Source organism: Kryptolebias marmoratus, linkage group LG16 (genome assembly GCF_001649575.2).
Source record: "Kryptolebias marmoratus isolate JLee-2015 linkage group LG16, ASM164957v2, whole genome shotgun sequence".
NCBI classification, from domain to species: Eukaryota; Metazoa; Chordata; class Actinopteri; order Cyprinodontiformes; family Rivulidae; genus Kryptolebias; species Kryptolebias marmoratus.
In genome coordinates, this window is record NC_051445.1 from 5,501,022 (window position 1) to 5,517,767 (window position 16,746).

The window sequence follows — 16,746 nt, forward strand, 5'->3', positions numbered from 1 at the left end:
TTCAGCTTTTGTTCTTCTACCTTATGCAAATCTTCTACAAATCAGCTTCTGTTCCACTTTTTGCATCTTCATTAAACTTCAGCTGTTCAGCATATCTTCAGCCGCTTTCAGCAAAATCATTCAGCAAAAAAAGCATTCACACTGCATTTTCGCAGGAAATGCAACTTCTCTAGTTAAATATTATAATACAAGAGTCTTATGTTGGGCCGATGTGTTTTTATTTGTTGACATATTGGTTTGACTCATGGCACATAAATGGTTTTGCTGAATTTTCAACATTAAATTTGATTGCATTGTTATGTCACCCATTCACCAAGAATTGATTTGAAGAAATTTAAATACTGGTAGACAAAATGACAACCTCCTCAAAGGTATTAAAGCTGAAAAGCAACATTTGACCATCTTCAGCACACAGTGGATGACTGGAAGATGTGAAACAATGAGTTTTCTATCACAACCCCACAAATTGTTGCTTTGACGCCACAAATTTACCATTATGTGTAGCATGTTAACCCTGGTATTTAAAACAAAGTTTATTTATTGACAGCATCATGAGGGGACAGTCAGATCACTGAGCTGCTCAAACTACACAAAAAAACTTGAACTCAACTTGAAATCAGCTAATCAGTGATTTTGGAAGAGTTTAAGCAAAATAATTTTTAACTGCAACTGATAACACAGAAATTCACCCTCATTATAAAAGGCTCTAAGGATTTACAGTATTTTGTTTTAAAACATTGGGAATGCTTCAGCTCAGCTATAATTATCAATGGAGCAAACAAATGTACAGACCCATTAGCAGCTCTGTCAGTCTTTCCAGCCCTCCATGCAGCCACTCATCCTTTTTAGTTGTAAGAGAACAGCAGCAGCAGAGTGTGATGGGAGACAATTAGCAAGGACATGTCAACAAACACAGACACAGTGATGTGTAACAGCCCTAAGGGTTTGAGTTTGCCTGTGAGTTTGCACTTGGGGAGTGGGTTAACATGCAGAAAAAAAGACGTGCAACATCTCTCATCTACATGTGAACAACACACACACCAAGCTGGGTTCAATATGTGTGTGTGTGCTTGTATGCTCTTCAGTTTTCATTTGTGTGTGACTGGATGCAAACAGCTGCTATTCTTGATGGATTTTTTTTAATTAGTTACTGGAGGAAAAGTAAAGTCTGACAGCAGATTATTCTCCTCCTTGGCTGTGTGTGTGTCTCTGTCAGGGAGGTAAACCTCATAACATTGACTGCGTTTTTAATTTTATAGTAAATCTTCCTGCTTGAGAAACTAATTGCCAACAGTGCAGCTTTGAAGTGTATACAGGGAGCTTGTGGAGGTGGCTTTATGAATGTGAGCCTCTTCTTAATTTATTTACAAGCATTGTATCATCTCACTACACTATGAGCACCACAAAACACAAATGTTTATTACTGAATTAACTTGTTGGTGATTTTAGTTTATGGTCTTTATGTTGTGCTTAAATGTGTATAAAAGCCACAACTCAAACATGCAGGTCTTCAAAGTTGTCGTCATATGCAGTACATTAAGTTGTTTCCTGTATTTCAAAAATGAACTTGTAAAGAACACGGAAGTAACCAAAAACTTTAGGCATTATAAACCACTTCAGAACTACAGCGTTCATGTGTTTATTGTTGTTTTGGGTGTGAGTTTATTGTTGCAATCTGAATGGGATGACCTTGTCCTACTTGGTGACCGTTGAGCAAAGTCGCCAGAGGACACAGCTGATTGGCTGTCAATAAGCTATTAGGACATCAGGGAGAAACAGAAACAATTGTGAAACTAATGGAAAGCTACAGAGGAGGACTGACAGAGAAGGGAAAAAAAAGGAAACAATGGTTCATTATTTCTTCAGCATCTTAAGAGGCAGTAGTTTTTAATCACAGCAACAAAGTTGTTCTAATTTAATTATTGCTTTAACAAATTAAAGCAGGAGATATCCTACTGAGCACAGATGCTGTTTGTTACGGTAATTTAAGAAATTATCATGCAAAGATGAAACCAGATGTGATTTTGCTTAAAAGCTTCTAAACAGCTATGAGGATATTGTTGAAATAATCACATTATCCTTTTTGATAAAGGATTTACAACTGGATCTTGGATTAAATAAATGTCTATGTGCTTTACACATGCAGAAATTATATTTAAATCCAAGAGTGAAGAATTTAAAATAGTTTTGAGCATTTATAATGAAATTTACACACTAAAATTTCTTAAAAATTGAATGAGCATCACTTCTTATGTCATGCTGTAATTAATTAGTATCATAACAATAGAGAAATTGTGCTGAATGACTTTCCTCAGATTTGATGAAGAATGAATTGTTAACTGAATTGAAGTTAAAACAAGCAGAGCAGAAGCTAAAATGTATGACAAATTTATAAATATATTATTAATAAAAGTGACTCAAATCACTGAAGATGAACACTCCAGAGTATATATGTTAAGCCAACTTTTTAAAGTAATTTTGTTTGGCTTAAAACATCAAGAGTTTGGAGGTTTTTTTGCTTATGTATATATGAAAAATAAAAACAAGCCATTTGCAATTAAAATAAAATATCAACATGTAGATGTTTTGTTGCCTTTTTAAAAGGTCGCTCCTGGGAGCTGCACTGTTTGGTCATAATTTGTCCTGCAGCACTTCACACAAATACATGATGTTTGACCCACTAACATAACATGCACACCTAATTATGCCTGTACAGACACGTTATATGAGGACATTCATTAATCTAATGCATTTTCTTGCCCCAAGCTCTTTAACTTTAAACATAACATCAACGTGTCAACCTTTATTTTTTTGTTAACTTAAACCTAATTCTAACCTTGAATCCTAGAAGGCTTAACGTGACAACAAATCAAATTATTCTTACTATTTGTTGAAGTTTTCATAAACGCATGTACACAGCAAAACACCAGCAAATAAATATGCGTATTGAGACAAATTTGATCAGTTTATGTGCCACTGACGGATACACATTCACTGTGAAGCTTAGCTGCCTCAAGGATACACAGTCCTATAGTGTTTGGTGTCGCACACACACACACACACACACATGCAAGCACACAAACATGTGGCGCTGTGGCAGGTTGCTCCAGGCCTCGGGCTAAATCCAGAAATAAAGACAATAGGATAAACCAGAGAGAGGAAAAAAATGTATGTGTGTTTGTCACCCCAGGGCTGCCAAGCACAGAAAATCTGCACTAAAACCTGACAGAACAGGACCATGTTTGTGCAACAGTGTGTATCTGTGTGTTTGTGTGTGTGCATTTGGGTATTTCACTCAAACACACTTTGACTAAAACAATAATAACATTTACCAACAGTGGAGCTGCAGTTTAATGAGGAAACAGGCCCATTGGTGTGCAGGCTGATGCATTAATTGCAGCCAACAGGAAAGATTTTCTTATTTAAATATGCAAATAAACAAATTTATTACCTTTAATGAGACAGTAAAAGAGGAAACAGAGTTTCTTGTGTGTATTCAGTTTTCTTTCAGTACGTTGTGTATGGTTTCATGCATTGGTTTGCATCATTTTTACAGATTTTGATGGCTTTTCACTGCTTATAAATATACTATTCAGTTTATCCACTAAATCTAAATTCAATCAAATTTCTTATTCAAGTGGTTTTTAATGAAAAAAAGGTATTTTGAAGGACTTAGCATAAAGAAACAAGTTACAAGGCATGGGAATCATTCTAATTAGATCAGCAGATTCAGTTGTTCAATAAAAATTATTATCTTAGATATAAATACTTCAAAAATAGGTAAGAGTATTGGTTAAAATATTCAGCTCCGGAGAGCTGGTACCTGTCTCCAGCAGTCACTGTGGGAGAGGCAGGGGACACCCTGGACAGGTCCATCACAGGGACACATAAAGACAAACAACCAGTCATGCTCTCACTCACACCTAGGGATAATTTAAAGTTACCAATTAACACAACATGTTTTTGGTCTGTGGGAGGAAACACAATAAACTTTAAATCAAGATTTAGTGAATGTCATAAAAGGCTGTAGACGTTCATCTGACAAAAAGAGTGACAATGACAAAGAGTGGGAAAAAACAGCAACCCAACAAATGTTGTGAAATTTATACAGACTATTTTCTTTATCTGAAAAACTCTAACATGTAGTCTATCTGTAACAAGTTTTTCTTGTTGAAGTAGAAACCCTACATAGTTGCAGTGTGAAGTTGAAATGTTCACACTGTTGCTGCTAATTGGATCTGACACGTACTGTAGCTGTTTAGTTTATAACCTCAAAAAACAGATTGGGTACTTATGAAAGTTTAACTCAAAGAGGAACACTTTGTAGACTCATTTAACATGATAGGATTGTTTGTTTCACCTCACAAAGCTGCATGGTTGTTGATGTGAAGGACACTATTAACCACAATATTATATTGTTCTCCAACAAGAAAATTCTGCAGAAAGCACAATAATGAGACATAATGCATATTTCAATCAGCTATAGCTGCATGCCTGCATGTTGCAGACACCAGTGTGGAATAAGCAAGCCAAGGCAAAGTGTTTAATACGATATTTGGACTGAAAACTTTTAAGAATTAGGAAAGGAGGTGCATTCAACTTCTTTACAAGTTCAGTTTTTATATAGTGTTAAATTTTGCTAGAACTCATCATGCCGTAGCATAAGCTCCCTGGCTTTATTGCATCAACAAGTGTTTCTATTCAGTTTTTATATTTTGAAGCTCAGCTATGGGCCTGAAAAGACTGTGGTCTGCTTTCATTAAATGAGGGCATGTGAAGTTTGACATTAAAGAGATAGATTGGTCTTTTTGAAGCAGGGTTGTATAAGACACTTATCCATAGTCTATTATCTACAGAACATTGTGTATTAACTAGAGCAGGTCGAGGCTGGCACACTCCCATTTTGAAAAGGGCACACAGGAGTACCTGTGTGAAATCTAATCAATGCACGGCTCTGAATGGGGTCAGCTGCAAAACGTACTTTAGCTGACTAAAAAAAGGCAAGCTTAAAAATAATCAATACGAGTTTAAGTGCACACAACATTTAGAATCTTTTGCTGCTTTGGTGTTAGAAGCCTTGCTTGGAGGGGAAACTAAAACATTTGCATCACTGTCTTTGATGGCATTTAACTCCTTTACAAAGCTCCAACCAGAGCATGAGAGACACTGGTCTAACATAATTTCTAATAAATATTTTGTTTATGTTGTTTCTTCACTTTTATTGAGCTCTCAGGCACAAGTAGGATAATGAAAATGAGGCTCACCCTGCAGTCATAACAATTTACAAATGTTCAAAAAATGTATTTCTGTTTTGACACTAAGTGTATTTTGTTTGCTGATGTTCTGAATTTAAACTGATGGTCGTTGTTGACTGACTGCAGCCAGTTTAAACCACACAAGGAGCATCTGCTGAGTCAGCTGACCAGTGAGAGTCTAGTTTTCTGATTCCACCAGACGATGGTTGCTGCCCTGGTTCTCACAGATCAAAACCAGTCGACAAAAAGCAGGCAGTCTCAATCATCTGGCTGGTTTACAGCACGTTCAGCTCCGTGTCGACCAAATCACACATGCTTCCTCTGTGGCCACAAACCAGAGCTAACCTGAGCTCTGCAGCCTGCTTCAACCCAAACAAAGCTTCCTGTCCACTGCTCTGGATCTGTGTTCGGACCTGGGACAGCTCCAGGTGAGCAAACACAACTAATTTTTACAAATAAACAGCCAGGATGCAGTTTGGATTGACTGATTAGCCAAATTTGACCAAGCCTTCAAGCTGCCAGCATTGACATCCAGATGTGAGGATTTTAGGCTCTTGCTCAAACGTTTACCTTTGAGGTGGGGGGAGATCACCACATCTGGATGACATTTCATCCTGTCAAACAGAGCGGAGCTGCAGGTCTTCAGCACATTTCAAACTGACAGCATGTCGGTCAGCACCACTGATTAATACTGTTCTCAGATACTTCTTTGATTTGTTTTAATCACATCTCAATAACAGTCCGGTGGGGGTTTAACTGGTTTGGAGTCAACTGTTGATTGTGACTGACAGACAACTTGGATTTTTTTAATCAGCTGTGAGAGAGAGGGGGGAGTTTAGTCAAACATAAAAATAACTGTGACATTTGAACTATATACAGGGCAGCAACTAGTTTGTATCAGAATTAAAGTTGATTTTTTGTGGACTTAAATGAAAGTAAAACAGAAATAGAAGCAGCAGATTGACTAAATAAATGGAGGCCACCAAGCTGCTGCATCTGTGTGTACCACATGCTGGGTTCCATGATTTATGGGTGTTTTATTTTTTACCTAAATACCTCCAAACCTTATTCAGCTTGTCCAACATTAAAACTATTTTAAACATAATCACACCTAATGTATTATTTTTATGAGTGTTTGTGTCTTTAACCTTGTTTAAAAATACTGTATGTGGTCAGATCAAACTTGAAAGCAACAAAAGCCTTTTTGTTGTTGTTGTTGTTTAACTGATCATTTAAATTAGAGTCACCAGTTAGTGCATTATAAGAGAAGGAAGTTTAAAAGGTAAAACTATCCTTTCACACAGTTCTGACCTCATAACTTTTACCACATGGTGGCAAATGAGAGAAGTGTTTCAGAAGGAGCTGACATAACTTATTTTGTTATTTAGGTTGAGTGACTTTTACAAAACTGTAGCCTTTCAGAAGTCTAATATTTACAGCAAAACTAATCTTTTTGTCAGATACAATTAAATACCTCAGTTGTGTGTGTCAACTGTAAAAATAAAATGTGTGTGTGAAGCGTTTTGGGGTGTGTTTACTCTCATTATAAACCTAAACACAGTTTGCCCTTTACAACCTGCAGCACACTTCATCTGCCCCACCACACACACACACACACACACACACACACACACACACACACACACACACACACACACACACACACTGAAACAATCCTTCCAGCTGATGCACGGATTATCTCACTGGTTGTTTTCTGCAGCCGGTGAAGTTACAGAGTAATAAAAGAAACAACGATTAGAANCACACACACACACACACACACACACACACACACACACACACACACACACACACACACACACTTGGCAGCGTTCTGTAGAGTGCTGTGAGGAATGTATGAAAGAGTGAAAAGTAGCCGTTGACGGTTGAGGTCGATTCAAACTCAGCTGGAGAAACGCCATCACAGAAACACACACTGAATGAATGAACCCCACTCAGTCCCTGAAGGATACACTTTACATGGAAATCGTTACTGAAAAAAATCTGCATAAAACTGCATTTAAATCCTACATTACTGAGCCATTAAAAACTCTTTATGTGATCATGTCTAAAATGATCCACATCGTCAGCTGCTACACAAAATGAAATGACTTTTGAAACTTTCACTCAGTTTGACTTTGCTTGGGCAGAGAAATGATTCTCTTAAGAGGACCATTTTGAAAACCAAAGCAAGTTATAACATCACTAGACTGTTTAAAATTTGCAAACAACAAGATAAAATGATAATTTTTGACAGTCAACAAACAGAAACAGAAAATGCAGACTCCCCATCCATCCCAGTCTGCCAGTACACTTTTGCGTTTTTACGCGCAGAGAGAAACGAGTGACTCACCTCGGAGGTTCTGGATCTTCACCACCACCTCCGCGGGCTCCCTCAGACTGCGCGCGAGGTACAAACGCCCCGAGTCCCTTTCGATCTGTACAGGCGAGTTGGCCTCAGATATCACCTCGAACCACCGCTGCTCGAACCTCTGGTCCGGCACCGTGAACACCAGATCCCCGACTCTGATGTGGTCTGGAACAGTCACTGAGTAGGTCAGATCCTCAGACAGAGCTCGGGACCTCCGCCGCGCTCTGCTAGACCTCCGAACGTTGACGCGCAGGAACACGGGCTCTCCTATCAGCGTGACATCTCCTCCGTCCTTCGCGTAAAGGCGCAGAGTCACCTGGCTGACCCCCAGAAGGGATCCGACAAGCCAAACCTGCCCGGTCCGTGGAACCACGTGGAGCAGATTGGACTCCTCTGGCGATGCGTAAAAAGTTAGGCGTCCGTTTTTCTCCGCGTCTTCGTCTTTTGCGTCAAAGTGAGCCAGCTCGGTTCCTAAAGGAGTCAGCTCGTCTACTTCAACCGTCTTGTTCCCGCAGGTGAAGCGGGGTATGTTGTCGTTCCTGTCTGACACCTCCACCTGGATGACAGCCGGTCTCCTCTGACACCGTGGCGGCAGCTCCACCGTCAGCTCGTACATCGCGATAAACTCTCGGTCCAAAGGTTTCGCGGAGACCAAACCCAGATGCCCCTGATAGTCCCTGTGCCCGTAAACGACTCTGAAATCCGACGCGTAACTCCCGGCCAGGCTCGCATTAAGATCTGCATCAGGACACCCTGCGGTTAGCAGCGGAACCATGACCCCGGCCACAGGCGTCCCAGCCGGGGAGTTTTCTGCTATGTGCCCGAAGTAACGCACTGGATGTTTGCGCTGCGCAGACGGACACACCGGTGAGAAATGAAGCAGAAGCAGCGGGAGCAGGATGTTCAAGAGAACTAAAGTCATTTTTCCATCAAACCAGTTTTTTATGCAAAAGACAACAAAGTGGATTTCTCACAGAGATTAAAGTCAAAATGAATCTTCTCCTAAAAATATGGAATTCCTTTCAGCGAAGGAAAAAGTCAGCTCCAAATAAGTAATTCCATCAAAAATGACTTTTACGCACAAATCAAAGTCTTTTAGTTTCCAGTGGTCCGTGGGGAAAAAAGAATTAAAGTTATGGAACAAATATTCGAAGTATATTACACTCTGTTGAGCTCATATTTTTCCAGCACAGAAGATGCTGATGATGCGCAAAATTGCTCCACGGTGTCCAGATGACTCCATCGGAGGATGGAACAGACTCACGGCCACAGAAACATCCAACTGGCTCCATGTGGCTCCAGCGCACCGCCCACTGCCCCCTCCTTCTCACCCCTCCAGAGGAGACAAGCCAATCCCGGAGCTGAAGGGAGCTGAGTGACAGTTTTTATGAGACCCGCCTACTGAACAGATGAGGAGACTCGCATAAAGAAAAGGGAACATTTCAAACCATTTTCCAATCATGATCATTTTGAATAAAGTCATACTTTATTGAACCCATGAGGGAAACTTTGTTAAAATCTAGATTTAGTTAAAACTAAAATCGTTTTGAACCTTTACCAGAGGTAAACCTTTACCAAAGGTTCAAAACTTAAAACTTAAAAAGAAAGATCTTGTGCAATCTCAGACTGTGCAAGGGCTCAGGCTTAGCTACTTCCACACTAAAGTTTAGGTAAAAATTTGTAAAATTGATTGTGTTATAGCCATTTTTGTGTTTTTTAAGGTCAGTTGCCTTTGGAGGTCATTTTGAATTAGGTTGACTCCAAAAATTAATCAGTTGTTGAGACATAGCTAATGATTCTTTTCTGCAAATTGCACAAAAATTTGTTCATTGGTACATGAGATATTTTGCTAACACCACAACAAACACACTCACAGACACATGCAAAATTTTTTCCTTTGGCGATGAGCCATAATAAACTGCTCTAAGGTTTAACTGCATATATATTATCAAATGTTCACTACAGGTGGCAATAGGTTGTCTATACAAACATGCGCTGAGTTTAGGGAACCACAGCAGTGTCGTACCATTATCTGCTGCAGCACTGATGGAGAGTGATGTATGTCAGCTGAACCTAAGTGGCATGGCAGTTTTATTTGGCAGCTCAGGTACAACAGCAGTGAAATACCAGTGACACGGTGCTCAGAATTAGCACAACACTTCTTGAATCGGTATCACTGTTAAAACGTTGTCCACAAACTCAACAGTATCAACAACTCAAACGACTGTAGGTTTGTCCTCTGTTTGCGTCTAAAAACAAAGAAGAGTCTGATGTAGCCCCTCTGACACCACCCTCTATGGCTTGTGGACTGCTGTTTTGAAGTCTCCAGTTTGTCCTTTGGCTGTTGCCATCCTGGGTTTTCAGACGCAGGAATGACATGTAAGGGGAGCATTGGGTAGCTGCCACAGCATTTATCTGTCACTCAGAGTGACAGCTACAGAGACAAAACAATATTTTTGTGCCGTGCAGTAAGCTTATTTATTTATTTCATTTATTTATGATGGACACTTTAAAATAGGACTCTGTGGGGATGGACTATTTTAGAAACAAGCTAGCAGGTTGTTAAAATGGAGACGGGACATGAGGGAAATGTCATATAAAGCAGGTCAAAACTTATATTGATGCAAGCAAACATCATATTGTGGATTTCTACACCACTTTGGCTTTGCATTTGCTTTCTTTGGCACCACATTTTTCCTGTTAAAAACACTAGTGTTGTGTAGGTTGTCAACAGCCTCCAGTTAGTTGGTACATTGGATATGTATTGCCAGTATAGCACAAAGGTTTTTCAAATGAAAATAAGTGGCATCAAGTAAGAGACAAACATACTTATGTCAATGTAAAGCTGTGAAAATCTGCAATATGAGTTAGAGGTTTGACTTAATAGTTTAGAAAATGCCTTTATGTCCCTGTTTGGACCCAGTGTCAAACACAAGTCTATTTTTGACTCCCCATTCCAACTCACTATAACATTAAACCTACCAACTACCATAAGATTTCTGTTGGGTCTCATGGCATACCACGTCAAATCTAGTCCTCTACTTCAAGTTAAACTAATTTTCCAGCAGTGGAAGTTGCTTCTTGGTCCTATATGGGTTTTGTCAAGGAACTAAATGCAAAGACCCTTTGAGATGTATTTAAAAAGTTATGAACTTGCTGGTTTGTTAAAAAAAGAGGTAAGTCAAAGAAAACATAGCATGTTAGGTTAGATTTTGTAAACTGATGTTAGGTGTGAGTGTGTGCTCCTATGGCTGTTAGTTCTGAGTGTCTGTGCTGGTCTTGTGATGGAGCGACCCGTTCAGGTTGTACCCCGCCTCTCTCCCACTGACTGCTGGGTTAAGCAACAGCTCTTTAATTCATAAAACCAAAACCATAAAATACAAAATTATGGAAAGCTGAACAAAACTGACATTTTCAGTTTTGTGACTGAGTTTTATTCCAGCAAGCTTTGGTTTAAAATTTGCATGTAGTTTTCTCTTTCCTGCCTGCAGTAATAACAGCAGCCAGCTACATTGTAATTTATCAGCAGGAATCTTTTCAGTAATAGAGCATTTTGTTGAGATCAATATCTTTTTCTGTCTTAGTGTTTTGAGGATTGAAACTGACGTAAGATCTCATTCTTCACAGACATTTTCTTCTCTGTTAGAGATCAAAACAAGGATGTGTGTGCGCGCGCGTGTGTGTGTAAGGAAATCCCTCTAAAGTTTTCAAAAAATGAGAAATTGTCTGCATGTGTTTTTCCGTTTTTGATTGCTTCATACAAGTAAAGTGAAAACGCTCTCAAGCCTTTGATCAGAAACTGGAGAAGCAAAGAAAATTGGAAGAAAAAAAAAGATTGAAAAAAAAGCACATAGAGCAAAAATAATCACTTTAATTCCTGAGCAGAAAATGTTTGAATTCTCCTGTCACTCTTCAAATATAAATGACTTTCTGATTTTATTCTGGAATTTTTAAAAACCCACAACTTTGTTTCTATGCATCTAAAATACTTTGAGAAAAAAAGTCTAATAGTGTCAAATCAATATTTGAGCTAAAATCCTAAAACAAATGACTAATATTGTTGACGGTTGCATTCTCATAAATACTGGTATGTAGGTCTTTTTACAAAAAAAGATTTGGCAAATGGTCCAGTTTTGTAGTTTTGTAGTATGCCTTTAGACCTTTTATTAAAAACATTTTAAAGTTGGTCTCAGATGAGCTGATGCTCACAAGCTACTTCTCTGATAATATGATCTCAAAACAAGTCAACGGTTTGGTCCCGAGGTTTCTGAAGAGTCAACAAGCCTGAAAAGTGTGGATGTTACAAATCAAAGATCTGTTTTAGAAAATGGTACAAAACTAAGACCAGAGAAGCAGACAAGAACAATCTTCTCAAGACTGATTTGGTTAATGATGAGCTGAGTATAATAAACCATCACAGGAAATGAAAAAGTTTCTACAGCTACTGCTTATTTTATGAAAAAGAAGAATATGTGGAGGTGGAGGACCCAACTGCAGATTCAGTCAAGAACCAGAGGCAGAATGAAACACAGCCTTTACATTTAACAAACAAACAAACAGAACATAAAGAACAGGCAAACAGATATGGGCATTGACAATTAGGATTGGCCAATGAACAAAGACAATTCAGCACTGATGACTAAACTCATGCAGGTGTGATAATTACCAATCAAGACAAGGTGTGGCAGAAGTTCAGGAGAGCAAAATTCACTGGGAACAGATTTAATGACAGGACAGAGGAGGTGATGATAATGCAGAAGAGAACTAATTTGTATTAAACCAGAGCTTATTTAAACCCAGATGGTCAAAAATTCATAAATCAAAAACCAAACCCCCAAAATAAACTAAATACTACTACAGATCGTGACAGCCTGGTTTAGTTATTATAGGACAGCTAAAGACGTTTAGCCCAAAAAACATTTTCTGAAATAATTTTCTGTTTAATCATTTAACTCAAAACTAAATTTAACCTAAAAGTAAATACTTTCTGAATATTAACTTTAGGACAGAAAACTTTCTGCAGGATTTCATAAAAGTCAGTGCTCTCCCTGATGCAGCTTTAGCTGCAAGTCTGTGCAGCTCACGTATCTGTGATCCACTGCTTCAGGCTTCAGCCTGTTCTTGTTGATTTGTCTAAGTACCCTCACTTACACTCAGGCGACATGTTGGCTGCAGCCTTCCAATCAATTGGTCATGCTTCTCCAAGCCTCCCATCAGGAAATCTTCAAAGGAGTCTAAACTGGAAAAAAGCTGTCACTACCTCTCCTCTCTGCAAAGATGAATGTCTGTAGAGAGAAAGAAAAAAACCAACACATTTTATATTGGTGCAAACAGTGATGACTCTTCACAATACCTTCAGTTTGTGGATGAAACATCACCACAGCATGCTGAGGTTATAAATGACTGAACTGTGTGAAAGCAGATAAATCCCTCTTATACGTGTGTCAACTTTGAACTTAAAGCTGATTGAATTGTAGCTGTTTGAGAAAAAATATGTTGTCTAAATCTTCTTAAAAGAAGAACACCAGGTGAGACAAATTATTAGCCTGACACAAAGTTGATGTAAATATTAGACCCCAGCCAAGAAAACATGATATGTTGTGTAGTGCAATTATAATATGTTGCCTAAAATGTTTAACTTCCCGTCTCCTATTTGTTGTAAGTTTGGCACCTAAGAAGGTTATTTTTTAATTAATTAATTTATTTTGCTTCTGAACGAGTCAAAGGTAGTTGTAAGCTGTGAGCACCACAACTTTTTTAAAAAAAAAACAGTCTCCATGTAATCCCAAGTAAAAAACTTGCTAAAACCTGACATCAAACCACTAATGCAGTGTCAGCCAGTGACTAAACTGACAGATACTTACTATTTTAATCACCTTCTAGTCACCACTTTTAGTGCAAACACTTCTCATTTGAGTCTGTGGCTCACTCAGGCATAACTGTGTAAAAAAGTCTGAGTTGGATTCAGCATTTGAATCGATTGAAGTGTACATTAAACATACACTTCTTTAAACAAACAGGGAGTACAGTTTTGATAATTTTACACCAACCTAGGATAGGGGACATTGGTAGACTAGATGCCATTCAGAATCAGAATATATTAAGAACAAACATCTTAACTTACAAAAACTCTTGGTTTACAAAACTGATTTTTGACTCTTATGAAGAAGTCTTCCTTCCAAATTTCTAAACACTTTCCACAAATGTTTCTGATATAAAAAGATGCTTATTTTAGACACAAATTGTACTATTAAACTGTCTTAATTGTGTGCTTGTTTCACTTTCATACAGATTCCTTAATTTCTAGAAATGTTCTATCTTTAAAAAATGCCATTGTTGTGATGTGAGAAAAATGTTAAAAATTGTTAAAAAATTCCACTCATGCCCTCATTTTCTGAACATATTCTCACTTTTCTGCAAATGTTTTAAATATTTTAATCATTAAAACCTGAACATTACCAGTTTGTTTCCTTGATTCTCTCTTTCAGAGACATTTAGTCAAAGTAATTCTGTTTTTTATACTCATAAAATATAAACTTCTAACTTTAAAAAAATGTCCCTTTCCGTTTGCATATGTTCAAACTTATTGGAAATATCCCAACCTTTTAACAATATTCTCACATTTTCTGTAAATAGTTGAGACAAAAAAAAGGATTTCATTACATTCCAATAATGACCAAAACAACACATCCAATTAAGTAAGTTTGTTATTTAGATTTAAAAATAAAAAATCACTGACTTCTAAGGGGATGGATGACAGATTTTATCTGTTATTACCGTTTCATACATTACTGGAAAGTGTACATAATTCACTCATATATTTTTATAGCAGACTGTGGCCTTGTTAAACTCACTGATGATGCATGTTTTTATCCAGAGGCAGCTTTGCTAAATATACCCGTTGTACTACACACACCTTGACAACCTGCGATCACACTGGGCTCATTTCATTATGCTGCATGATGGGATTTCACCACATGCAAACGAGTTTAATTAAGCTGAAACTTATTAGTCAGCAGAGTGTGATTAAATGGATATGTAAATGTTCAGCGGCACGGATTAAATCAGATCACATGTATAATAGGATGGAAGATAAAGAGGTGTAATAGTACAATGGTGAGCTTGCAGCATGTCATTAACAGCTAAATAGATAACACCATGTAAATATGATTACTTTCGAGGTCATTGTGATAGGGGAGAGGAGATCATGTGAGATAATTCTCACAGCACTGTGGGATTAGAAAATATGGTGCTATGAAAAAATGAAAACAGGAGTCTAAACAACAGTTCATTTTCTGAAAAAGCTTCATCTTACTACATTTTCATGACTTTTTTCCTGCAGAAGAGAAAGGAAAAAAGTGAGTGAGCAAGCTGTGATGAAAGGGTGGACTGAGTGGTTTTGACGGGAAATTTGACACCATCAGCTCCATCACACTGCTTCAGTGTCAGCCTGGGCTGCTGTGATTTGACCTCAGACATCTGTCAAACATAGAGGAGAAGGGCAGAGGAGGGGTGGAGATGGTGTGGAAAGGTTAATGGTTCAAATTCCCAGATTGGAGGAGCGCTGATTTTTTAACTGAACAAATTAAACAGCAATAACACAGTGATTAAAAATACAACAACAAAATAATGGGAATGAGATACTTAACACAGGTTTGCAGGTTTAACTAATTTATTTGACAAAAAACAAAAACATATGTCATATGGATGGTTGCATGTGTTACTCCAAAACCTCTAAATATTGGTCAGAATATGATCCCTTCAAAGATGTGAAGTGAAAGTGCACTTTTGCAGCCCAACTAAAACACGGATGGTGGTTTTGAGTTGCATGCTGCATGGACACTCACACTCAGATTTTAAATTTAGACATACAGGATAGTTTCAAAGACTGAAATTTCATTTTATTTTTGGGGGGACAGTAAACAGGGAGATTCATTTAGAGCAATTTTTGGGGGAGGATGCCAAAGGTACAGGCAAATGTGATGTTTTAAAATGAAGAGATGGAACCCTTTTTTCCACTATGTTCTACTACCAATTACTACTATATAATTAGTAAGTAACTTAGGAGTTAAACCGGCATGGCCAAACATATTTAATAGTCACAATAATAGTAATGTAATGTGTTCACTCTGAAAGGGTAAATAATGATGAGTAAGTGTCAGTGTACTTCAAATATGGGTGTAGTTTTCCTTTTCAAAGACTGTTGGGAACCATGATGAAAATAGTTTCAATTTGGCTTCTATTTCTACTTTCTGTGGTCATTGAATATTTGTCACTGATCTATGGCAGCTTTACAAGAATATAAAGTTCTAAACAAATACAAGTTTACAAGCAGAAGACATACATCCAAAAAATGCTTTAATCATTTACAAAAAGATAAAGTGTTTTAGTTTGAGAATTAATTATTCTGCCTCATAATTACACTTTAGGCAGTTATAAAAACCAAACTGCTCAATAAAGGTACGCATACATACTTTGGGGATACGCAGATTAATAACAATGTGTCTCCTTTACAGGGATTCAAACCACATTCTCCCACATGAAAGGCAGGGACACTTACCGCTATACTAACAAGAAGTCATCAGTGACTGCCTACTAAAAAGCCAGTTATTCAGACTACTTTCACCGTCCTCAGGCATGCAACCTGCGGTGTTAGCGGCACAATGGACCAAACCACTGGCTGATGGGGGGATATAACTTTCAAAAGGCATGAATGCATCATTTCCCCTATATAAATGATGATTATGCTCCTTTTTATTTTTTTTTTAATATTGTTTAGAAGTATAGTTTCCTCAAATGACAATCTTTATTTTTCCGAAAGACCCCACAGATTTCTGCCTATGGACAGGTTTCCATGAGACTCCAGCTTGTGTAATAAAATGTGCAACTTGTGGTTTTACCAACAATCTGCCAACAGTGTAATCATAACTATATTAATAGAAAGTATCTATGTGTATGTATAAATAGGTTTCTTCCATCATTCGCATTCAGCCGATAGACACAAACACCATATGTCACATCAGCATAAACTCCCATTTAGTGATCAAACATTCCTACTGTCTGCTATGTTTCTGTTGATGTCAGTTACCATGGAAATGACAAATCCAAGCTGAAAACAAA

General features: G+C 37.9%; 1 protein-coding gene across 1 annotated transcript in view; it reads right to left on the reverse strand.

The window, feature by feature from the left end:
- si:dkey-22o22.2 (neural-cadherin) overlaps positions 1-8,939 on the reverse strand; it is a 122,234-nt gene extending 113,295 nt beyond the window's left edge. The window contains exon 1 of the mRNA XM_017423770.2: positions 7,609-8,939. Within this exon, the coding sequence (XP_017279259.1) occupies positions 7,609-8,548 (940 nt within the window). The 5' untranslated portion in view covers positions 8,549-8,939. The remainder of the gene's footprint in view (positions 1-7,608) is intronic.
- Positions 8,940-16,746: the final 7,807 nt, after the last annotated feature.